General features: G+C 33.8%; 4 protein-coding genes across 5 annotated transcripts; 3 read left to right on the top strand and 1 right to left on the bottom strand.

Moving 5' to 3' along the window:
- Positions 1 to 50: 50 nt before the first annotated feature.
- Positions 51 to 1,634, bottom strand: LOC147919536 (proteinase inhibitor-like). Its single transcript, XM_087505236.1, has 2 exons — positions 1,500 to 1,634; positions 51 to 384 (listed from the first exon to the last, which is right to left on the bottom strand). The coding sequence occupies exons 1-2, from the start codon at positions 1,516 to 1,518 to the stop codon at positions 173 to 175; spliced, it is 231 nt and encodes a 76-aa protein (XP_087361362.1). The 5' UTR covers positions 1,519 to 1,634; the 3' UTR covers positions 51 to 172.
- Position 1,635: 1 nt separating this feature from the next.
- LOC147919535 (uncharacterized protein At4g04775-like) lies at positions 1,636 to 5,646 on the top strand. Of its 2 annotated transcripts, none has more exons than XM_087505234.1 (4): positions 1,636 to 2,175; positions 2,785 to 2,864; positions 4,897 to 5,129; positions 5,200 to 5,646. In XM_087505234.1, the coding sequence occupies exons 3-4, from the start codon at positions 4,897 to 4,899 to the stop codon at positions 5,510 to 5,512; spliced, it is 546 nt and encodes a 181-aa protein (XP_087361360.1). In that variant the 5' UTR covers positions 1,636 to 2,175; positions 2,785 to 2,864; the 3' UTR covers positions 5,513 to 5,646. The 2 variants fall into 2 exon arrangements, with proteins under 2 accessions (XP_087361360.1, XP_087361359.1); XM_087505233.1 differs by having other exon boundaries at positions 1,655 to 2,175; positions 2,794 to 2,864.
- Positions 3,441 to 4,773, top strand: LOC104733076 (glutathione S-transferase T2). The gene is given in 1 exon segment (XM_087505235.1): positions 3,441 to 4,773. A coding segment is annotated over 1 exon segment (924 nt). The 5' UTR covers positions 3,441 to 3,661; the 3' UTR covers positions 4,586 to 4,773.
- A 3,240-nt stretch (positions 5,647 to 8,886) lies between the features above and the next one.
- On the top strand, positions 8,887 to 9,493 carry LOC104771507 (inhibitor of trypsin and hageman factor-like). The gene is made up of 2 exons (XM_087505232.1): positions 8,887 to 9,021; positions 9,119 to 9,493. Exons 1-2 carry the CDS (start codon positions 9,003 to 9,005, stop codon positions 9,316 to 9,318), a joined length of 219 nt encoding a protein of 72 aa, XP_087361358.1. The 5' UTR covers positions 8,887 to 9,002; the 3' UTR covers positions 9,319 to 9,493.
- The last annotated feature ends 15,432 nt before the right edge of the window (positions 9,494 to 24,925 follow it).

The following is a 24,925-nucleotide window of genomic DNA, read 5'->3' as shown; positions in this document are numbered from 1 at the left end:
AGATAGGGTTGAGCTGTCAAATCAAGTGCCAGGTAGCGTGCGATGAGAACTTGTTTTTGAATGAGCCACTTTTATTTTAATTACAACATTTTCAATCAAGCATATCTTATTTCACACATACATTACACATCAAGTTCCACATTGCTTCACCCACACATACATAACAATTAAATTAACCAACGAAAGGGATTTGTGTGACGATGCCGTGGTCATTGACACGAACATAAACCCTGTCGCAAACCACAACGGCCAAAACAATTGCATTTTCAGAAATAATCTCAGCCGTCACTTTAGTGTTCTCTCTATCGATGATCTCTTTGGCTTCTTCTCCTCTTTTCCCTACCAATTCAGGCCATGAGCTCTTCATCCCTTCTCCTGCAGTATCTATAGATATACACATTTGTCACAGTACATATTATTTATTACTAAAATTTAATATGATCCTAATTATCAACTATCATGCATGCCTAATGCCTTCTTTCCAAAAAGGAAAAAAAACTATCATGCACTCATATATACGTCTCATAATCTTCTCAATCAAACAACTTGTAAATTATGGAAATTATTTACCAAAAAAAAACTTGTAAATTATGTGCAACTTTTTTAAGAAAACATAACTTTGATGTGTTAATTATTTTTACAAAAAAAAAAACTTTGATGTGTTAATAACTTTTTGGGTTAATTAAATAAATACCACAATTCTAAAAGTTATTTAAGAGAATAGCACAACAATTTTTTTTAATAGGAGAATACCATGGGACCCACGTTTTTGGGAGTAAAAAGATAAAATCACCCTTTTTATTGTAATGTAGAAATGAAAGATTACGTGAAATTTTTTAAAATAGCATGTAATATTTATATTTTACATCTCATTTATGAACCCAAACTGACATATAATTTCGTTCTAATTGTAAAATCTAAACCCTAACCATCTCATTTGTGAACCCAAACCGATATATAATTTCGTTCTAATTGTAAAATTTAAACTCTAACCATCTTATTTGTGAACCCAAACCGACATATAATTTCGTTCTAATTGTAAAATCTAAACCCTAACCATCTTATTTGTGAACCCAAACCGACATATAATTTCGTTCTAATTGTAAAATCTAAACCTTAACAATCTCATTTGTGAACCCAAACCGACATATAATTTCGTTTTAATTGTAACCTTTAAACCCTAACTATTTCATTTGTGAACCCAACCTGATATATAATTTCGTTCAAAAAACAAAAATAACATGATATTTAAACAAATAACATGTAATATATGTAATGGGTATAAAAGTAATTGTATATGAAGAGAGAGAATAGATTGTGGGTCCCATGGTAGTTTGTTAAATACTTTTCATTTTTATGGTATGTAGTGCATATACTCTAACTTTTTTTATGGAAAAAATATATAGCTATATTTATAAATTCAAAATAAATCTATAGTACTTTATAAAATTTGAAACTCTATCTTGCACATGCTAAAAGATGGTGTATATCTATAATACCTGGGCATACGTCCGACATTTCTATTCTCTTTTTCTTTTTAATCTTTTTTCTCCTCTCTTTCTTCTTTGGAAGGTTATAAGTTATGAAGATTGTAAAAGAAACCAAATAACTATTTATAGAGAACTTTGCGGTGGCTATTCACTTTCTTTAGGATATGTGAAAACATAGAGAAAGAAAGAGAGATTCGTACGCTTTTGACCCAACGTGATGTTGTTTTCAAAATTGTCAATTACGTATTATCTGACATGTACCTATTTGTCAATTATATATTGCTAAGTGTTTCACCTACCTTTTAGATAGATACACGTTAGGGCATGTGCATCAGCATATCAATCAAGTGTCCTTCAGTAATTAATTCTCAAATTTAAATCGAAATTGACAATATAAGGAAGATACGTTCCTATAATTGGGACGTATTTTATCTTGTCCGTCCCCACACGTGTCCTATTGTTATTTGTTATTGTTTTTTTGGTAGGGTGAAGCAAAAACAACTTTGGAGTCGAGATAATTTCTTTCTGTTCTCTCCTTTCTCTTCACTCTTTCTCTCTCAGACGGCGATTTGTTTGCTCCGGCCGATCTGAAATTTCATCTTAAAAATCTCCTCATGCAAAGGCCGATCTGCTCTTTCAATAGGTTTGTGTTCGAAGTTATCCGCCGGTTCTAAAATTGAAAGAGGTTTGTGTTCGAAATTCGATTTTGGTTTTTATGTAATCTCGATTTAGGGTTTTTTTGATGTATCATCGATTGAGGGTTTAGAGAAATTGTTTATGTGATTCGATTGGGATGCCCTCAATTCTCGATTTAGTGTGTTCGAATTTCGTTTTTGGTTTTTATGTAATCTCGATTTAGGGTTTTTTTGATCTATCGTCGATTGAGGGTTTAGAGAAAGTGTTTATGTGATTCGATTGATTAGAAATCAATTCTCGATTTAGTGTGTTTATGATTTATTGTCGATTTAGGGTTTAGGGAAATTGTGTGTTGGATTCGATAGATTACACATCAATTCTCGAATTAGGACATAAATTGTTTATGTGTTTGTTTGTCTGTGTATCTTCTCTCTGTTTTTTGTTTCGATTTAGGGTGTAATGTTACGTTATGGGGTTCGTTAGTTAAGTGTGTCATTTTTGGTTCGAATTTGGTGTTTGGGTTATCTTTATGGGTTTAGCTAGTTGAGTGTCTGAGTTTGTGACTTTGTCTCTTAAGATTGTTGTTAGTTTGTTTCGAGTATGTGGATTCTTTTATGTTAAACCGTTTATAACCTTCCAATTGTTTGTTGTTCATGAGTTTCATCAGCGTCACTTGAAGAAAGAAGAAACTAAACGGGTAATCACTGAAGAAGTATAACAACAAGCATCCATTAAGAGGTAAATAATCTATTCCTTTAGCTTTTAAAATTTCAATTTATTGTTGTTTGGTGGACTCGTTTGTGTATGCTTTGGTTGTTGTATAGTGGGTCTTTGTAGTGGTCTCATTAATTTGATTTGGTGAACAAGTTAATATGACTGGTATCTTGAGCATTAAGTGAGGATGTAAACTGTTTGGTAGTTAATGATTGATGTTTGTTTAAAGTGAGCGAATATTGGTGGTGATGATCTTTGTTAAAACGCAATGATTATTGGAAAACTAACATATATCAAACCAGAAATGTAAGACTAACTTAGTTTTAAAAATGTAAAGCTTTTCAAAAAACATCTACACTTAACTTATAACTTACTAAATATTTTATAACTTACTAAATGGGATACAAAATATTGCTTTTCAAATATTTTATAACTTTTTTTGAAACCATCTCCTCTATGAATTTAATGGGAAACTATATTGCTTTGTACTTGTATAAGTTGTAATAAATTGTGATTAGACTTAGGTAGTTGAAGGTTTGGTGATAATGAATGGTTACTTATTGCTTTTAACCTTTTAAACACCAAACTAGCCTTCAATCTTTCTCCTATCTCTCTTCTTTGGTGCACCAACAACATATCTGTCGTATTCAATCTTTCTTCTATCAATTTTTCTCCTATCTCTGTTCTTTGTTGCACCAACAACATATCCGTCGTATTCAATCTTTCTTCTATCTATCTTCTTTCTCCTATCTCTCTTCTTCAATCTTTCTTCTATCTATCTTCTTTCTCCATCGTATTCTATCTCTTTTCCTCTTCTTCCTATGAGTTCTCACAATACATTCAGTCAGACCTCTTCTAGTTATTTAGAGCTTCTCAACAGTCAAGGAGAGTTTCTTAACCAAGATGGTGCTTATGAAATACCTCCTTGGAGCTCTCAACAATCCCAGGATGAACCTCTTTCTCAAGATACACCGGCTAAGAAGGATAGGAAGAAATGGCATCCGGCTGACGATGAAACTCTTATCAGTGCATGGCTGAACACTTCAAAGGATCCGGTGATTGCAAATCAACAAAAGGGAGGGAGCTTTTGGCAAAGGGTTAACAAATACTACGCAGAAACTCCTCACGCCATAGCCAAAGGTGAAAACGAGATGAACATAAACTGTAAGCAGAGGTGGTTTAGGATCAACGAGTTCACTAACAAGTTCTGCGGGGCTTACGCAGCTGCATAGAGACTAAATAGCAGTGGACACTCTGAGAACGATGTGTTGAAGATGGCTCACGACATCTACTTCTCTGAATATAAGATGAAGTTTACAATGGAGCATTGCTGGTGTTTGTTAAGGTTTGAGCAGAAGTGGCTGAACCTTAACGATATTAACAACCCTTCACCTTCAGTGAGAGCGAAGAGGAAACCCGCTGGTGCTTCACAATCCGAGTCATGTTCACAATCCGAGGCAGCTTCACAATCCGAGTCAAACCACACTGCGCAAGATTTTGAGATAAGGCCTGAAGGTGTCAAGGCTGCAAAGGCGAAGAGGAACACTACCCAAGAGAAGAGGAACACTGCCCAGGGGAAGGCTCTAGTTGAATACAAGAGCATGTGGGATGTTAAGAAGGTGGAAATGGCTGAAAAAGAGAAGCTACAGAAGCTTGCTATACTAGACACACTACTTGCCAAACCAGAGCCACTTAGTGAAGCTGATCAACTTATCAAGGATAAGATAGTGGCTCAGTATTTCTGAGATTGATGTATTTAGTATGATTTGGTAGTATCTAAGTTCAACTCGGCTTAATATTTGACTTATTATGTGTGTAATGTTATGTGTGTTCTTGTTTCATCAACTCGGCTTAATATTACTCTTTTTATGTGTGTAATGTTATGTGTGTTCTTCTTAATTTTAATATTACTCTTTTTATGTGTGTAATGTCATCGAACAATCTTACTCTTTTTATGTGTAACTCGGCTTAATATTACTCTTTTTATGTGTGTTCTTTTCTTCTACTTTTTATGATTGATCAATTAATCTACTGTCATTATGTTTTTATGCTTCAGATGGGCCAAGACTACAGCTACTCTCAGCCTGATTCCTCAGATCAATATGATAGATACTCTGAGGACACGCATGACAGGGAAATAGAAGCTTTGATTCGGATGGATGAGGCTGAGAGTAGCTTCGTCATTGCTGCGGAGGCTCAATACCCTCCTCAACCTGAGGTTGAGTTCGGATTCCCCAAGCTGTGCTACTGTGGTGGTCAGCCGCTGTTAGCCACAAGCTACAACAGAAGGTATGTAAGATTTCGTAAATAGATATTGTTATATGTTTTGTTAAGTTTTAATTAAAGCTTGTTATTGCAGGTTCTACACTTGTGCTAATGTTGACGATGGAGAGATGCATATCCACAAGTGGTGGGATGAAGCTGTCATGGAGGAGATGAGAGAGATGGGCAGACAATGTGAAGTGTTGTCTCAGAAGGTAGATAACCTTACATTAGCGAGTGACTATGAGTCACACATGAATAATGAAACGGAGCTGAAAATAGTCGGGTTGGAAAAGGAAGTGTTTGAGCTAGGGAAGACCAGGAATAGGTTTAGAAATGGTTATGAATTGTTGGTTTTGGTAGTAATAGTAGGTCTAGTATCCTGTTTGGTCAATCGTCTTTCTTTGTAAAGTGTTGTTTGTAAGCTTTTGGTTTTGGTAAGTATCACGGATCAATGTAGACCTTTTGGTCGTTTCTGGTATCACGGATCAATGTATAACTTTTGGTTGTTTGTTGTATCACGGATCAACTGTTGGTTTTGGTAGTTTGTGGTATCACGGTGAGATTTAAGACTTTGGCAGTCACTGAAGAAGTATCACGGATCCCTCTACACTTCATATATATATGCTTCTCAATAACTAAAGCTCATCGTAACACTTCTCTTCTCAATAAGATCAAACAAACACTTCTATTCTCAACAATACCAAACAAACGAAACAATACCAAACAAACATCTACACTCTTTTTTTTTACTTGCTTTCTTTCTCAATAAGATCACCACTTCTACACTCTTTTTTTTTTAAGTGGCATCTTCATCATACCATTATCACTACCAAAGAGATGGTATGGATGATGAGTTTGATGCTTACTTTGATAATTATCCTGAAAATTCTAATCTCATTCAAGAACCAATAGAGCCAAAGAAACGGATTTTTATCCCAAGAGACCGCGAAGAAGGCCACAATAATCTCTGGAATGATTATTTCAGTGATACTCCAACATATCCGGACTATTTATTCCGCCGACGGTTTCGCATGCACAGACCATTGTTCATGCGTATTGTGCAACGTCTCTCTACAGAAGTCGAATATTTCCGTCAATCCCAGGATGCAACCGGTCGGGCTAGTCTGTCACCAATACAAAAATGTACTGCAGCAATTCGCCAATTGGCATATGGTACTTCATCCGACCAAGTTGACGAGTATGTACGAATTGGTGGATCAACAGCTCGGAAATATTTGCACGAGTTTACCGCCGCGATAATCCAGTTGTTTGGCGATGAATACTTAAGACGTCCCAGACCCGACGACCTAGAAAGACTACTCTATGAAAATGAAAAACGTGGATTTCCCGGGATGGTTGGGAGCATTGACTGTATGCACTGGGAGTGGAAGAATTGTCCAACAGCTTGGAAAGGGATGTATTCACGATCAACCGGAAAACCAACAATCGTGTTGGAGGCAGTAGCTTCGTACGACCTCTGGATATGGCATGCTTTTTTTGGAGCTCCAGGTACTATGAACGATCTTAATATTCTAGATCGTTCAAATGTATTTGATGACATTCTTAACGGTAAAGCTCCGGAGGTCAACTACTTTATCAACGGAAGAGAGTACAATTTGGCGTACTATCTCACCGATGGTATTTATCCCAAATGGGCAACTTTTATACAATCTATCCGGCTCCCACAAGGTATCAAAAATTCTCTCTTCTCTAAAAAACAAGAATCTGTGCGGAAAGATGTTGAGCGTGCCTTTGGAGTCTTGCAAGCTAGATTCACCGTTATTAAAAATCCATCTCGTTTATGGGATAAGTACAAAATAGCAAATGTTATGAAAGCATGCATAATACTCCATAATATGATTATCGAGGATGAAAGAGGAACATACAGTTACCGAAACATTGTTTCTGAATTTCAACACGGAGAAGATGTCGATCAAACATATACCGTCGGTGCCGCCAGTTTGGGTTCCAATATGAGCACTACAATTACTCGTCTTACAGAAATTCGGGATAAAAAAGTCCATGAACAGTTAAAAAAAAATTTGATTGAGCATATTTGGACTAACTTTGGACATCTTCCAGATAATGAAGATTAATTAAAAAAAATCTATGAATTTAATAAAATGTATGTTTTTATCTTTGATGTTTGTATGGTTTATGTTTTTTATCTTTCATGTTTTAATTGTATTTTTTGTTTTTTTCAAGTTTTTGTAAGTTTGTAATTTTCTTATGTTTTTAATGTCAATGTTATATGTTTTATTTAAATTAAAACTTTAATATGTTTTCATAGATTTATTTAAATAATTAATTTTTTAATTAAAAATACTATGAAGGACCACACCCTGAAGGACACCCTGAAGAACACCAATGCTAAACAAAACTTAAGAAACTCTCAAAATATAAATAAAATAATTGAAGGACAAAAATTGAGGGACAATGGATGCACATGCCCTCAGAGATAGATAAGGACATGTGACATATTTTGTATATGCAAATGTTTGAACACAATATGGAGGCTCTAAAATATGTAACTAGTACGAACAAATTTGTAATGTTTAATCGAGCAAGTCGTGGATGGTTTAAATATGGTATGTAGACCGGCCGTCGGCTCTCGTGAATCCAATTCTGAAACTGGTAGCCATTTTATTCAAGATATTATCCATATTTCGAATTTTTCTTCCACACAATTTTAGTTGTACTTTTCTATCTACATCACAAAACATAATATTTTCCGGCCGTCATAAAGTCTTTAATCTAAAAAAATGTATGGTGGCGTAGATATATGATATATATCATATTTATATATCTTTTTCCTTCTGTTTTAATTAAATTTGTAAAAATTAAAAGAAGACCATTCATATTTGAATAGTTCAAGTTGACTTTTATATATTGGTCATATATAGCTCTATCCACAACTACATTTGCATTTACATTCAATCTTTAATTTACGCATTTGTTTACTTTTTCTCTTCCGTAATAAGTACTTGTTCAAAATCTGATTACTTACAAGTAAACTAGACCCGTCTTGATCCGGCTTGTTATTTAATTTGTAAGATACTTACTTCTTGAACCAAAGTACATAAATACAAAAAAAAACTCATATAATACAAATTATAAAACATTATAAGTTCTAATTATTTTTTATATTTCTGATATTTGTTTTTGTAAGTTATAAACTATAAAAATTCAAATAAATTATTCAAAATTTTCCTATATTAAAGCAAATAACGGACAAACAAGCCAGAAAAGTGAATTTGTTTTTAAGACTTGATATTTGCCTTGTACGTGTAAGTCATAAATCTGTACTTATTAATTATCCGGTTGTCAACGAAGTACTTGTTGTTTTAAAGCAGGTACGTGGCAAGTAACAGGTATTTGCGCCCATGTCTACGTACACTCTCCTACGGCGCAAACCAAAATATAAAACGACGTTATCCATTGTACAAAATAAATCTAAAGAAACGAAAGCGCACGGATAAAACAAAATAGATATAAGATTATTGGAGTTTCGTATCTATTAGAGTATTAGTCATTAAACAAACTTGACAGTTGCCACTTGCCACTTGCCATTTGTCACTTGCCACATCACATAGATCAACATCATCCGAATGCAGATACGATTATTTGTCATATACACGATACGGTTGCTTTATAAATCAGACTTCGTTTAGTTTAAAATATAGTAAGTTGTGGGTGACTTGAATACGATACGGTATAATTCTATCTTATATTATAATTCAAAAAAACGTGGGAAGTCAATATTGAACAACCAATGTACTTGAAAACTTCAGAATCAACGATCTATAAATACCATGTTTGTTATCCGGAGAAGAACCCACGATACGAACTAACTAAAGTCACGTAAACCTACACATCAATACATTTACTCAAGTAAAGATGACAAGCATATGTGAAGGTAAATATATACATATTAAATACTTAACCATCATTACGTGTGATGTCACTCTTAAAGTTTTGGTCCAATTCTTATGTGTTAATCAATTCATAAACAGATCCAGGTAAAAGCTCGTGGCCAGAGTTGATGGGAACAAAAGGAGAATATGCAAAAGAAGTGATCGAAAGAGAGAACCCCAAAATGAAAGCAGTTATCATTTTGGATGGAACAGCTGTTCCTGAGATCTTTATTTGCTCTCGTGTTTATGTTTGGGTCAACGATTGCGGAGTCGTTGTTCAAATTCCCATAATCGGTTGATTATTATTATTATAATACGGTATATATATCAAATGTTACGTAACGTACTCCATAAAAAATAGCGAGTATAAATTATCGTTTGTTTGTATGACAATGTAATAATAAAGAGATTGTTATGGTCTCTAGTTGTGTGCGATCATGCTATTGGTAAATAAAACTGAAGATTGTGGTGATACTTTTATTTTGGGTATTGGGGTTTTTTCTATTTATTATATATTTGTAACTAAAAATGAGCTTTTCCATGGCTTAAATTATCGTATATTGTAATGATTGTGATAATGTGACAATTGATAATATCATCCCTATTATTTATTTCACGAAATGTTTTTTAAAAAAACACGAAAGAGACGTGATAGAATTAGAGAAACTAGCGACGGAGTTGATAATCCATTGCAAAGTCGTGAATGATTTAAAAACAAGTCAAAATTTTAAAACATGTCACTGGTAATTTTTTAATACTTTTTCCGTTTTGCAATCGTCTTTTGATTAAGGGTATTATACATATTGGAAGGAGACATTTCGATTTTGGAAAAAAAAACTTTGGTGTGTAGTGTTAGTGTATCAAATTATAATTTTATGTAACGGAAAGAGATCATTTATGAATTACGACCATTCACTACAAGAAAACATGCAATTTGGGACTCCAGTTTGTGACTATTTTTTTGGTCGTAAAATAAAGCGACTCTTATGAGACTACTTTGTAACTATTCAACGACTACATAATAATTGGTGAGAAAAACGTCGCTTATTAACGACGAAAGATATAAGTCAAAAAAGAGTCTCAAATTAGCGACAACATTAGGACTAATTTGCGACGAATATATATTGGTCGCACGACGGTCACAAATTGTGACTACTATGTGACTCGTTATTTAGTTGGTAATGATAGTCGCAAAAACGTCGCATATTGAGGACTTATTTGCAACTTCATTTTTATCCTGATTTAGTAACAAAGAGGTCACAATTTGTGACGAGATTGCGACAGATACCTGAAGAATTTGTGACTAACACCTGATTTAGCTACTCCTTTAAGACTTTTTACCCACTCTGGATATTTTTAATTTAAATTTTACATTTGAGATTTATTTACATGTTTAGTTTTATGTTTATGCTTTGTTTTGCTCGACCTTATCAATAATAACTTTCTGAAAGTCTTAATTTTAAATGATTATAAACTAAACATCCATAAGTTCTAAATCTATTTTAAGTGTTACATGTTCTTTTATGAGAATGTGTTGCAATGAAGAAAAATTTTAAAACTAAGTGATGAAAACAATGCTTTACTAAATCTTACTATTACATGTACTTTATACTACTACTATGAGTGCTCCTGAGTGATTTATATATAAAGTTTTGTTCATAATGTGTAAAATTCAAGAATTTTATTTTGTGATGTATATTAAGTAGTTTCAAAAACGTCACAATATGCGACTGAATTGCCACGCTGTTAGGACTACGTCAATATGTCACTCTTCTGCTACCTTTTAGCAACATATTTACGACGCTATTGTGACTAACACCTGAAGAATTTGCGACTAACACCTGATTTAGCTACTCCTTTAAGACTGTTTACCCACTCTCAATATTATTAATTTCAAATTTCATATTTGAGATTCATTTACATGTTTAGTTTTATGTTTATTCTTTGTTTTGCTTGATTTTATCAATAATAACTTTCTCAAAATCTTAAATTTCAATGATTATAAACTAAACATCCATAAGTTCCAAATCTATCTTAAGTGTTACATGTTCTTTTATGAGAATGTGTTGCAATGGAGAAAAAAATTCAAAACTAAGTGATGAAAACAATATTTTACTAAATCGTACTATTACATGTACTTTATACCAGTACTATGAGTGCTCATGAGTGATTTATATAAACAGTTTGTTCATAATTTGTAGAATTCATGATTTTTATTTTGTGATGTATATTAGGTAGTCACAAAAAAGTCACACTTTGCGACTAAATATACAGAATGTTACAAATCAGTCACAAAATACCTACATACATGCTACTTATTAGGGACTAAAACTTGAGGTTGTGACGATTTTGCTTCCATATAGTGACCCTCGCGGTTTCATTTAGAGATTTTATGAATAGATATTTGCCAATATGTTAAGTTGTAAGGTTACTATGTTAGTATGAACTACTATAGATAGTGAATCATTATTATACAACTAAAAATTTAATTTTCCTATTGTGTACATAAGTTTCAAAACATTACACAAGTGTTGTATGTAATGTTAACTAATGGTTTTGAAATTTCTTAATTTCCTTTTCATTTAGATGTTGTGCCTCACTAAAATAATTGATTATGTTTAATATAGTAACTTGAGTGATTGTTACTTTATATATAGGTTTTGTTTGACTCAAGCATATTCACTTTTTCAACACTTTTTACATATAGTCACAAAATAGTCGTACATTTGCCACGGTTTTGCGACTAAATTAGCAATCTAATACTTTAGAAAATATAGTCGTATTTTGGTCACAGTATCGCCATAAATACCCACGATGTAGCGACTAACACATGATTTAGATACTAACTTGTGACTACTTACCAACTCTCGATTTTTTTAATTCGAAATTTTCCATTAGATTTGATCAAACTCAGTCAAAGTTAATGTTTAAAACAAAATTTTCATAATTTCTAATCATTCTAAAGTGTTACATTTTCTTTAATAAGAAGGTTTGACATTTTTTGTAAAACTCAAAACAAAGTTATCAAAACAATGTTTTAAACTCTTAAACTAATAGATATATATACTCAAGAATGCAATTATGAGTAAGTGCTTATTAGTGCTTGATATCAACAATTTTGGTCAGAAAGTAGATAATTCCAAAATTTAGTGTATACATCCAAAATTTAAATTCAAAAAAAAAAGACCTAAGTTTGATTATTTTAAATTCTAAGTCTGATCTAATCATTTTCAAATCCTAAACCCCAATTCCTAATTAAAAAGAATAAAAAGAATAAAAATTAGATTATTATTATAGTTATTGGTTCCATTTATTTAATCAAAATAAAATAATAATAATGTTTATACTAAATTATTTGGGTTTTATTGACTTAAAAATGGAAAGCTTCTCATTGGCTAATCTAAGAAGACAAGGATTGTAGTGTTGTTTTAATATCCACCGTTGATAGATTTAGATCTAACGGACCAAATCTTCTCCTTCTTTTTTTTTTTCTTTCAACAACCAAATCTTCTCCTTCTATTTCCCCTTCTCTTCTTCTTCTCTTTCTTCAAACGATTGAATGTTCTTCTCCTTCTCAACGATTCCTCACCTCCTTCTTCTCCTTCTCAACAATTCTTCTCTCACCTTCTTCCCCAAATTTTGAAACTTTCATTAACCACATCTCATTATCTCACCTTCAGCCACACCTTTGACCGTTCACCACCACCGCATCTGTCGACCAGATCTGAAAGCTTTCGTCGTCGTTCATCACCAACAGATCTCAAAGCTTCTGTCTATCAGATCTGAAAGCTTTCGTCATCGTTCATCACCAACAGATCTCGAGCTTACGCCGTTCACCACCACCGCGTCTCGAAGCTTCCACCGTCGTTTACCACCAACACAACTCGAAGCTTCTGCCGTTCATCTCGATCTCCAACCACTGCATCTTCTCTCTGCCGCCACAATCCTCTTCTCCCTCGCTTTTTTCTCTACCGTCTCGTTTCTCCACAAACTCGCCGGAGACTAAGCTTTTCACTGGCCAACCACAATATCCATATTGAATCTCATATGTATTTTATTTTATTTAATTAATTGATTTAATAAAATAGTCATTGTAATTTTTTTTCTACATAATCATTTTGTTATTTATAATCTTCAAATATAAAAATAAAATGCTGATATTGTATTTACTGTTTATAATGAATTTAAGAAATAAATAATACTTTTAATTTAATTATTTTTGATAGAATTAATAAAATTAAATTTTTTTTTTTTTTGTAGTTTGTCGTTAAAACATTGTTAATATACGACTCCACGACGTAGTGGCTTATATACGACTGTTTTAAAAGTTACTTTTTAGTCACAAATTAGTAACTGCTTTGAGATCACTTTAAGTTGCGATCGAAAATTTACGACCATATATATTAGTCTTAAAAGAGTCCCAAATATGTGACAGTATTGCGACCGTTGTTTACCGTCGCTTTTATACGACCATATTTATGAGTCTTAAAAGTGTCGCAAATATGCCACCTTATTGCAACTGTTATATTTTGCGACCGTTTTTTAGCGACCAACTTAGATAGTCTCGTATTAGTCGCAAATGGCTGTTTTGTGACCATTTTAAGACTCTTTTGAGGGTCACAAACGGCTTGTTTTCTTGTAGTGATTGTTACTTCATTTAGTTACATATATTTATTATTGTTTAATTTTCAGTAAAACTTAGTTCACAATGTCCTTAATTTGATTCCTTTAGGGTTTGAATTTATCCCAATTTATTAGACTAAGAAAGCCAAATAATTACGATAGACACGAGATTCGTGGTTAATAATTTAGTTTGGAGTTTGGAGTTTGTATATATAATCAAAAACATACAAATCGAGGCATATATTATTAAAAAATCATTCAAATCGATGCCTAGTTTCTTTATTACAACACTCGCAACAAGTATATCGTATATATTTCACACATATATTACATATTAAGTTTCTTTTTTTTTTTAAAAAAAAGGCTTACGTTACACATATTAAGTTCCACATTGATTCTTACACACATATATGTTAATATGTATCAATAAATTACCCAACGACCGGGGTTTTTGTGACAATGCCGTGGTCATTGACACGAACATAAACCCTATCGCAAACTACAACGGTCAAAACAACCGCATTTTCAGATATAATCCTAGCCGTCACTTTGGTGTTCTCTCTATCGATGATCTCTTTTGCTTCTTCTCCTCTTCTCCCCACCAATTCAGGCCATGAGCTCTTCATCCCTTCACCTGCAGTATCTATACATATACACATTGTCATATTACAAATATATTTATTGTACTAAAGTATGATACTCGATGATCACTTTATGATTGATTATCAACTATATATCATGCATGCATATATACGTACGTAATTTGCTCAAAGTATTTGTAAATTATGTGCAACTTTTTTAACAAACATATCTTTGATGTGTTTATAACTTTTTACAGAAATTTTAGGAATTATTCCAGAATATACATATTTCAAAATAATCTATAGTGCTTTATAAAATTGAAACTCTATCGTGCACATGCTGAAAGATGGTGTTTATCTATATAATACCTGAGCATCCACCTGACATTTCTCTTCTCTTTTTTTATTCTTTTTTTATTTATTCTCTCTTAGTCTCTTTCTTCTTTGGGATCAAGGAATTGATTTATGAAGATTGTAAAAGAAACCAAATGGCTATTTATAGATAACTTTGTGGTGGCTATTCACTTAATTTCTTTAGGATAGTTATACATGAAAACGTTGAGAAAGAAAGAGAGGTTTGTATTGTCAAGAGTTTGGCCTATACCTCATTAGACAGATAAGGTATGTGACACCTGAAAATGCGTGAACAATATGGTGGCTTTAGAATATAAAATTAATATAATAATGTGTCATGTGTGTGTGTGTGTGTAATGCTTATCGAGCAAGTCGTGGGTGGTTTCGATACGGTATGTAGACCGTTGGCTCTCGTGAATCCAAAGCGTACATTTCTGAAATTGATGGCCACTTTATCATTTATGTAAAGATTATTTCAATATTTAGGAGTTCTCTTCCACACAACATATACTGTTAGTTGTATTTTTGTATACATCGGTTGGTTTGACCACAAATCATAATATTTTCCGTAGTAAAAGGTGCAAATAATTAATATTAAAATAAATAAAATGGGAAATAAGTAATGTTTCATTGTTCTTTAATTTGTTTCTCTCATTTTAAATGGATGAAATATTTCTCAAATTTGTTTTCTATGTTCATCAATCTAACATGAAATGGGATAAATGAAGTGAATATATATTTTCTTACATTTCCATCATAAATGGTAAAATTTGAGATGAATCTTCAACTATTCTCATATGATACAACAAACCATTTGGAACCAAAGTCTTTCATCTAAAAAAGTGTATGCTGGCATATATATATAAATCTTATGTATACATTTTCTTATCAATGAATTTTTTTTGTGGAAAATAAAACAACATATTTTAATAGTTCTTACCACAGGTCCACAGCCTCGTTGTCATTTGCATTTGCATTTGCATTTACATTCATACATTAATCAAATACTCCAAGTTACAATAGGTTGGCTCTGAAACTTAATTTTATGATTAATTAACTTAGATCATCTCCATTGGTCATTTACTAGTAGGTGTCTAGTTAATAAAAAACAAAAATAATAATAAAAGGTCGAGAGAGACACAAGATATTTGCCCAAATCTTCAAAGACACTCTCAGACCTCCTTTTCACTATAGGTCATAATTTCATAGGTTGATTTTTAAAAACAAACAAAAATTAAATTAAATAATATTATTATATTAAAATATTCTTTGAGAATCTATTTTCAGAGAATTAACGATGGTGATGTTCTTAGAAAATGTTATTATTAAATAGAAAAACCTATAGAGAAAATGATTCATTTGAAACAAAGAAGACGAAAACGATATATATTTTGAATTAAAACTTTCTTTAAAACAACATCATTTTGTCGTTCACGGAGTGGTTACCGACAAAGTAATGTTGTTAGTTACTCAGTTATCAAATCTAACGTCATGTATTTTTTTTGTCTTGGTCAACGAAACATAATGTTTAAAAGAGTTAGTCAATAAAAATTGATGTTTTAAATGAGCTACAACAAAGTTTATGGTTTAAATGACCGAAATCTGAAAGTTCATTATTTAAATGAGATTTTCCCTTTCTCCTTTCCATCTTTATATAATAATAAAATTTACAATGCAATGGCACTCCTTAAATCCAAACCCAACGCTACTCATAGTCCCTTTGATGGCTAGAAGTCTCTATAGTCGTTGACTCTAGCTGACAAATTGTAACACACGTGAACCAAGTTTTGATTGATGGTGTCGCTCGATACCATCAAACTGGTTAGGGTTTAGGTAAATTCTAATTTCTCGTATTTAAGGCTGAGTTCGACGCCCAAGGGGGTTTGTTAGCCGTTTTTGTCCCAGATAGAAGAGAAAGAGAGAAGAAGGTTCCCAATGAGTTTTCTGTGAGTTTGGAGAAGTCCATTGCTTGCGCTTGTGAGATATCTCCCTGTGAGTGGAAATTTGAGGCTAAGGACGTGGAAGGAGCTTGTTGTGGTTCTTTTCTGATTGTTTGTGTTGTCAATCTCTCTGTTTTGCAAAGGTGAGTGTATGACCATGATTTATCTAAGCTAAGATCTTTGTTTTTGTGATTCTATCAGTTGTTTGATTGATTTCTTTGGGTGTTTGTGTGATTTTTGTGGCTCATGTGGCTTGGTTTCATTCATGGGAATGTCTTGGATGCATGTGAGGTGTTTGGAGGCATAAATCAGAGCTAGAGATCGAAGGAGATCGGTTCTTGGCATTGGTGTCGATCGACACCAAGGCGAGGACGGCGCGAGGGCTTTGGTAGATGTTGGTCGATACCATGTGGAGGTGTAGGTCAACACTGCTAGGATTTTCGGAGATGTCGAGCAGATGTCGCCCGACAACAGTTGGGTGTCAGTCGACACCAGGTGATCACTGTCGGTCGACACCATCCTCAGCAGGCTGATGACACTTTGTTCCTTTGTGTATTGTTTGGTTTCTTTGTTGTTTGTTGATTGTGGTATGTGGATATTTTATTGCTTGTGTGTATTGTCCAATAGATGGGAGGATTGTCTCACTAAAATATTTTGAGAAATACTTATGCATCTCTTTTGTGCTGCGGTGCAGGTAAAAGCAATGTGTGATCATGGAATCAAGCCGATGAAGAGAAAGTATGTTCTAGAGGCTTTGTTGTTTGTTATGTGTATTTGTTAGGTTGCTAGAATGAAATAATATTGTCTAGAATAGACGTTTAGGTTGTTGGTTCTATGACTTTGTTTTATGATTATTGGCATTACTGGAATGTTGTTGGTTATTTGTTTATTTAATTTATTCGTTTAATGATGTTGGTTTATGTTATTGATTGTTATCTGCTGATTGTACTTGATTGGGGTTAGGATGTTAGTGAATATGGGATCACTAGTTATTACTGTATATAAAAAATGGGTTGGGTTGTTTCACGAATTCGGGTTTGATGAATCTTAATCAAAGTAAGAGTAAATAGCTGATGCATAGTCATGGTTCCTCATAGCCTGTAAAGACAACTCTATGTTCGCCATCTACCATTGCGTTTGTGTTTGTGTTTGCCATTCCCATATGGCGAAGAAGAAGTAGAATATGGCATGTATTCATTGTAAGACTGGTGAAATCCATTATTACTGTAATTCTTAGCCTTGCCAGAGATCCCGAGATCTTCATATGCCATGATATGAGTACTGGTTGATGAACTGTTGTGGTACACAGTATACACTACTGTCCATTGAAATGTGTTCATCTTCAAGTTGATCGTTGGTGATACCAAGGTGAGGGAACTCATCTGTTATCAGACTTTGTGCCATTCTCCCTAACTGAAGATCAGTACGCCTAATGTCGGTAGTTATATGGGTGTGTTGTAAGGGTTTGTTCTATGATCCCCATAGATGGTTGTTGGTTCTCTGTTTAAACTCAAACCACCGGTCCATAAGAGCCCGCCAAACAAAACATCCCAAGAGCCAACGTTGATAGGGAAACTAGACTGATTGGATATTGAGATAGGAGCAAGATCAAATTCTAATCGATTGATATTTCTATTAAATAAATTAAAAATTTTATCACATGTCAAATTTTTATCAAAAAAATCAAATTTTATATATTATAATTTATTCTTAATAATGCATAATCAAAGCTCAAAATGCAAGATCTTTAGAACCAAAAGAGTATATCGTCAAGTACAACATATTAAAGCCTATTTCTATGGGAACAAAAAATATGATGGGAGACAAATGCAAGCAATTTTATGTTAATGTGTTAGTAAAAATGGTGCTTCTCAAATGATTAATTGATTTGGTTGTAAATTTTAGCAATAATTAAGAGAATACATAAAATTTCTTAAATTCAAAAGATCGAAGTTTTTTTTTTAATGTATTTGTTTCATGGTTGAGAATGTTGTAATATGATAATAAAATTTCGCCTTGGGCGTTCGGAGAGAACGGGTTATACAGGTCGGGTTGTTCGGTTGGTGTAAAATTCGGGTTTCAGAAATCTTAGCCGAATATAACCGAAATTACATTTGGTTCGGTTCAAACGGTACACGGGTTATTCGGGTCAGTTATCAAGTTTTAAAAATCTTCCGAGAACAATTGTGGACATGCAGAATTTGGTTTATTTATACCGAATTCACCTGTTTTTCACCTGATACAACATGAACATAAACAAAGTATAAAAACAACAAAATATAAGACAAATGTTATTGCCTTACATAGCATTACAGAGGATAAGCTAGTTTTTGATCGAGTTTTACATCTAGCAACCATTACAGACCCAGAAGCTAATAAGCTAGCATATTATCATGTTTTAGCTAGCATATCATCAATGTTTAAGCTAGCTATTACATGAAGAAGAGGCTATAGAACCATCCAAAAGTTAGCAACTCTTACCACCATAGTTGTTTGTTGTTACAAAAGCATGCTAGTCCGCATCAAAAAGTAGACAAAAGAGCAGCTTCAAAAGTCAGTACTATCCCCTGTTATCTCCAATAGTTAACGCTGCAAAAGTGCATCAAAAAGGACAAAAGTGCAGCTTCCTACCTACCTGTCCCATGCATACGAAACAATGTCAATATGTAAATCAAAACAAATACTACTTATACTCTTAAGCTTAATAGCAGAAACTTAACTAATAAGTAGACATACCTGCCATATTATGAGTAATCATGGAGGAGGAGCTAGACCATTCCTTGTATCTACAAAAGAAAACAGTTAGACATTTACATTTAAACAAACTAAAGAACACAGTCCAAAGAAGACACATTAAAACTGACTTACCAAGAGATTCAAAAAACTCTACTTCTTCCAACATTTGCACCAAGGTAGCCACATCTACTTCTGTTTTGAATGAACACCTCAACCACTGTTGGGTGCATACCAAAACCTCCACCATGTAAGGAGTTAAAGAACTCCTATACGGATCCAACACTCGGCCGCTTGTACTAAAAGCTGACTCAGAAGCAACAGATGATGCTTGCGATGCTATAACATCTCTAGCAAATTCAGACAAGATTGGGAACTTGGAGCTGTTACACCTCCACCAACTTAGAACATCATAAGGCATCCCTAGCCTATTCTCAACTCTTCCCTCAGGTTTCTCTGCCAGATAGCGTTGCAACTCATTGCCACTATCATCATTCACCCCAAAATGAACCATCCTGCTGTAAAGAGTCTCGATCCTCTCACAATCATCTTCTTCATCAGAAAACTCATTCACGCCAATCTGTTGCTCCGCCTCTGCATTAGCTTGAATGTCAACTGGAATGGTCAGCCTTGAAGAATATTCTTCATACAACTTCTTCATTGCACTTGAAACTATAGCAGAAAGATGCTTACTCTCGATTGTATCTTTGTCATACAGCTGATCAATGCAAAGGGAAGCAAACTGCATCTTGTTGTGAGGATCAAAAACACTAGCTATGATGACAATTGGATTCATGTTGTTCAATCCATCCCAATACTTCTCAAACTTGTCCCTCATGACATGAGCCTGCTTTCTGGTCTCCTCATCCGGACTAGCACACTTGGCGATCAGAGCCCTCTCAATGTTCACAATTTCATTGTAACATACAGAAGACGACATAGACTTTGAAGTAGAGAATACCAAAGTTGCCGTATAGAATATCTTGAGGAATTTGACTAACCTTGACACTTCTTCCCAATCTGAATCAGTCGGTGGACCAACTCTCTTGACCTTTGTCTTCTCATCCTCTTCCAAGAAGTAATCACAGTACAACTTGTCCTCCATCAGCATCTTCTCAAATGCAACCCGCAGCTTCAAAGCAGAACTCAACATAAGGTAAGTAGAATTCCATCTTGTGACAACATCCAGTGGCAAGCTGCCTCTGCATAGCTTCCCATTGTCACACCTCATCGCAAAAGACCTTAGCCGAGTGAAAGAAGATCGGACATACTTGACTGCATTCCTAACAGCCACAATTGTTGCTTTTACCTTCTTCAACCCAACACAACAATCAGATTCAGGATGTGGGCACAACAACGCATGTGCAAGAACTCACCATCTCTAACCAAGGAGTCTTCCCTCTCAGTCTTAACTCATCTTTAAAAACACTTAATGCCTTGTCATTGTTCCTTGCATTATCCACTGTCACTGTAAAAACCTTCGAGATTCCGCAATCTTCTATGCAGTCCAGCAACTGCCTAGCAATGGTGTCTCTTTTGTGATCTGTGATGACCTTAAATCTAAGGATTCTCTTCTGCATTTCCCAGTTAGCACTAATCCAATGCCCAGTGATCACCATGTAGTTGTAGGAGGTTGTCGGAGATGTCCATATGTCTGTTGTTAAAGAGACCCTTTGTTTCTCAACAGTGAACTGATTCTTCAAGGGAGCTTTATGTTGCAGGTAGATCCCAACAATGTCTTTAGTGCACGTTCTCCTAGAGAATGTCTTGTACATAGGGAAGACATTGAAACAAAACCTTTTCCAACCCTCAGATTCTACAAATGAGAATGGTAACTCATTGACTACCACCATCTCAGTAACTGACCTCCTAAACAGATGTGGATCATACTGAATCACCTTCAAGTTCCCTTTGTTATCACCACTAAGAACCTGCTGCTTCTCCTTTTCTACCCAATCCTTGTACTGCTTACATATACGAATGTGACATATCATAGGACTAGTGCCTACAGTCTTCGAATCACACGCTATCTCTACACCACAGTACTTACAGTAGCTCTTAGTGATATCTTCATCTCTTTGCAGAAAGTGATCCCAGCAAGGTGCTCTTTTAGCATACTTCTTCCGTGCTTTCTGTGGCTTATCAGCTCTAGAGGCTGGTGACTTACGCTTATTCTCAGCTTGAGTTTGTTCTACTTCTATCACTTGAGGTTCAGGTGGATGTTCCATGTCGATGTGCTCTTCAGACATCTATAATATACACAAAGAAGAAAACATATTAGTATTTGTTAATCTCAAAACATTCAAACAACACATCTAAATCTCAGAGACAATCGAAGTTTTAAAATAAACCCTAAACATATATGACCCAATTTAATACAATACAACAACTTATGACCATAAACAAACCGCAAGACAACAAATAAACAAATGAATAATCGTTAATGATGAAAGCCCCAAATTGATTTTAAAACCCTAACCCTAAATGACCCAAATTGATACAAATACAACAACTTATGACCATAAACAAACCGCAAGACAACAAATATACTCATTATTAATCGTTTATGATGAAAGCCTCAAATTGATTTTAAAACCCTAACCCTAAATGACCCAAATTGATACAAATACACCAACTTATGACCATAAACAAACCGCAAGACAACAAATATACTCATTATTAATCGTTTATGATGAAAGCCCCAAATTGATTTTAAACCCTAACCCTAAATGACCCAAATCGATACCATAACAAAAACCTACCTAGAATAACAAATAATCAAAGGAAGAAGCGATTAGGAGAAAGAAGAAGAAGAAAAACTTACGTTGCGGATTAGGGTTTGAATCCCAGAGAAAGGCGAGAGGTGAGATGATGAAGATGATGGTGAAGATGATGTCGAAGATGATGAAGCTTAAACGAAGATGGAGAAGAAAAGATTTGTTTGATCGGAGAAGATGAACTCAATGTTTTTTTCTGTGTCGCCAACGAGAGGAGGCGGAGAACTCGAAGAAAAAAACAGAGAGAAATGAGTTTAGGGTTATATAAATTATATATATGACTGCCAATTCTCGGTTTAGGTAAAATTGATCGGTTCTGATTACCGAACCGAACCGACCCGAAACCGAATCCGAATTCTGATTATAATTGTCTCGAACGGTTTGCTCCTCACTAACTCCCAATTGCCGAGAACCAAAAATGTCGGGTTCCTCGGTTTGGTTTGTCCGGTTTTTGCCGATGTCCTAGAGCGAGTAAAATTCATTGTGGGTCAATCTTCTTTAGGAGTTCGATTCACTTTTGATCTAGATTCCGAGTCTTTTTCCTCATTGTGATCCTCTCTTCCTTTTCTTTGAGTTCTTGCTTTGTATTTTGTTCTACACCATCCTCAAATAGCTAATTCTTTGTTATCTAGTTCTCAAAACTTAGAAAGACACATAAAATCGTAAAATTTTCAAAACTAGAAGAAAATATGCTTTTAAATCTCATAAACATGATAGATATTATTGGTTTATGGGCCGAGAAGTCCATGTTGGGCTGTATTGATATTGGTTATTATAAACTCTAATATTGTTGTAAACCCTAAGAATTGAGTGTTATATAAACTCATGTATCATTGATTAAGATAACAACATAATAATAAAGACTTTTCTCGAAACCCTTTCCCTAGTTTCTACATGTTATCAGAGCAGGCGATCCTCATGGATCTAAATTAACACTTCCGCATTAGAGTCTTTGTGAACAAGAGAAAATCATGGAGACGGTGAAGATGAAGACGATGAAGACATAAGCAATAAGGGATGTGTTCACCTGACTATTTCTTGATCCCATGGGTTTTAGTTTTTACAAAATTTTAAAATATTCGGTTTGATTCGTACGTTTTTCTATAGAATTAGGTTTGGTTATTTTCTTTTTTTTTGCAATAATTAGTCGGAGGTTTTCTTTTATTTAAACTAATGATGATGGTTTTAGGGTTTATGGTCTACATGGGTTTGAGTTATGATTTTTTTTCATATTTTTTTGTTTGGTAATAGTTTTACCATTACAGGGAAATTGTTTGGAACAAATGGTTTTTAGGTTAATTTATTTTTAGTCCGATTTGTGGACTGTCCAAGATTAGGACAATTATTTTTGGAGTTGTAGGATTTGCACCCACGAGATGTTGTTATTCCCCTTTACCAAGATCAAAGACGAGTTGAAATTTCATCCTTCTTTCTATTCAGATTAGAGTTTATAACTCTGAGAAATTCGTTGACATGATTTTTCCGTCCTGAAAAAGTGTCCACGACATACGTATTCCATTTTATGATTACAAAGTTTGCGTTTTATGCATCATGTTTATCTTACAGAAAAGTATTGATATATAATTTTAATATTGTTGTAAACCCTATAAGCTGGGTGTTATATAAACTTTGTATTTTTAATTAAGATAACAACATATTAATGAAAAGACTTTCCCCAAACCCTTTCTCTAGTTTCTACAAATATAAATTCCTCCGAATTAACCTTTCTTTGTCAGCAAACAAAAATCAAAAAGATGGTTCAAAAAAGAGGTTTGAAGACTGTTTATAACCACGAAGGATTCAACGTAAGGATTAAATGTAACATTTGAGTAATTCACCCTTAAATGTTTCACAAACAAACACTTTATAATCATTCTACTTTTATAGAAGAGAACTAATGAGAAAAGTAATTATTGCACTTTTTATATAAAGTTAGTCAAGTAAAAAACAGAAGCATATTTTGTTTTTCTTCCTATTTTCTTCAAAAAGTTATGTAAAAAGTAGAAAACATCCCACTACAAATACATGGAAGAGAAATACTCTTTCTTACTTTTGTCTTTCTTCTCTTCTCTTATTTTTTCTTCACTCTTCTTTATTAAGCCCAACCATTTCCTCTCCTTTTGACACCATGTTTCCAAAACCAAAACCTCATACCTAATAAGCACAAAACCGCCTTTAGTTTGCTAACCTCATAGATCACTAAACTATCTTTAAAGAAGATAATAGTTGTCGTTTCCCCTCTTACAAAATTTTGTACATGTTTGCATTTTTGAGAAAAAGCTTCTCGTAAGCAAACAACAAGGGGAGGAAATGAATGTTAAGGTGAAAGTGGGAAACGATCCTAAAGGTGAGATGTCCATTTAAATTAACAAAGAGTGATACAAAAGTACATGATAACTCAAATTAATGTTTCATATAATTAAAATCATTGTTAAGTGACATGCACTAATGTAACCAACAAGAGTCATGAGAATACAAAAAGATATGATAACCCAGTTGTTTCATATAAGACCATGATTAAGTGACATGCACTAAGTAACTAAGAGTCATGCAGATCAAACTAGGCAATGTGAAACTTTAGCCCTTGAATGTTTTATAGATTTTGGAAGAGTTTTTATTTTTTTACAAAATCCAAAATGCAAAACTGAAAACCAAATCCAAAAACTGAATTAGAAAACAACATCCATTCATGGCTTATGGCTATATCTCTTAGGCAAATTCGTATTTGCCGTGGCCGTTATCCCAAGCGCTTGTTCTTCACGTCATAGCCGCGAAAAAATAGTATTTTCTCCACTGTGTGAACTAAAACAAAATTAATTTCTTAGCTCATTTTTTCTCCTTTTGCTGATGGATTTCGATGTAAGCCACATATTTGCATTTATTTTACATGCGGATGTG

Source organism: Camelina sativa, chromosome 20, assembly GCF_030686135.1.
Source record: "Camelina sativa cultivar CO46 ecotype springtype chromosome 20, ASM3068613v1".
Lineage (NCBI taxonomy): Eukaryota > Viridiplantae > Streptophyta > Magnoliopsida > Brassicales > Brassicaceae > Camelina > Camelina sativa.
This window is presented reverse-complemented; position numbering and strand designations above follow the sequence as displayed.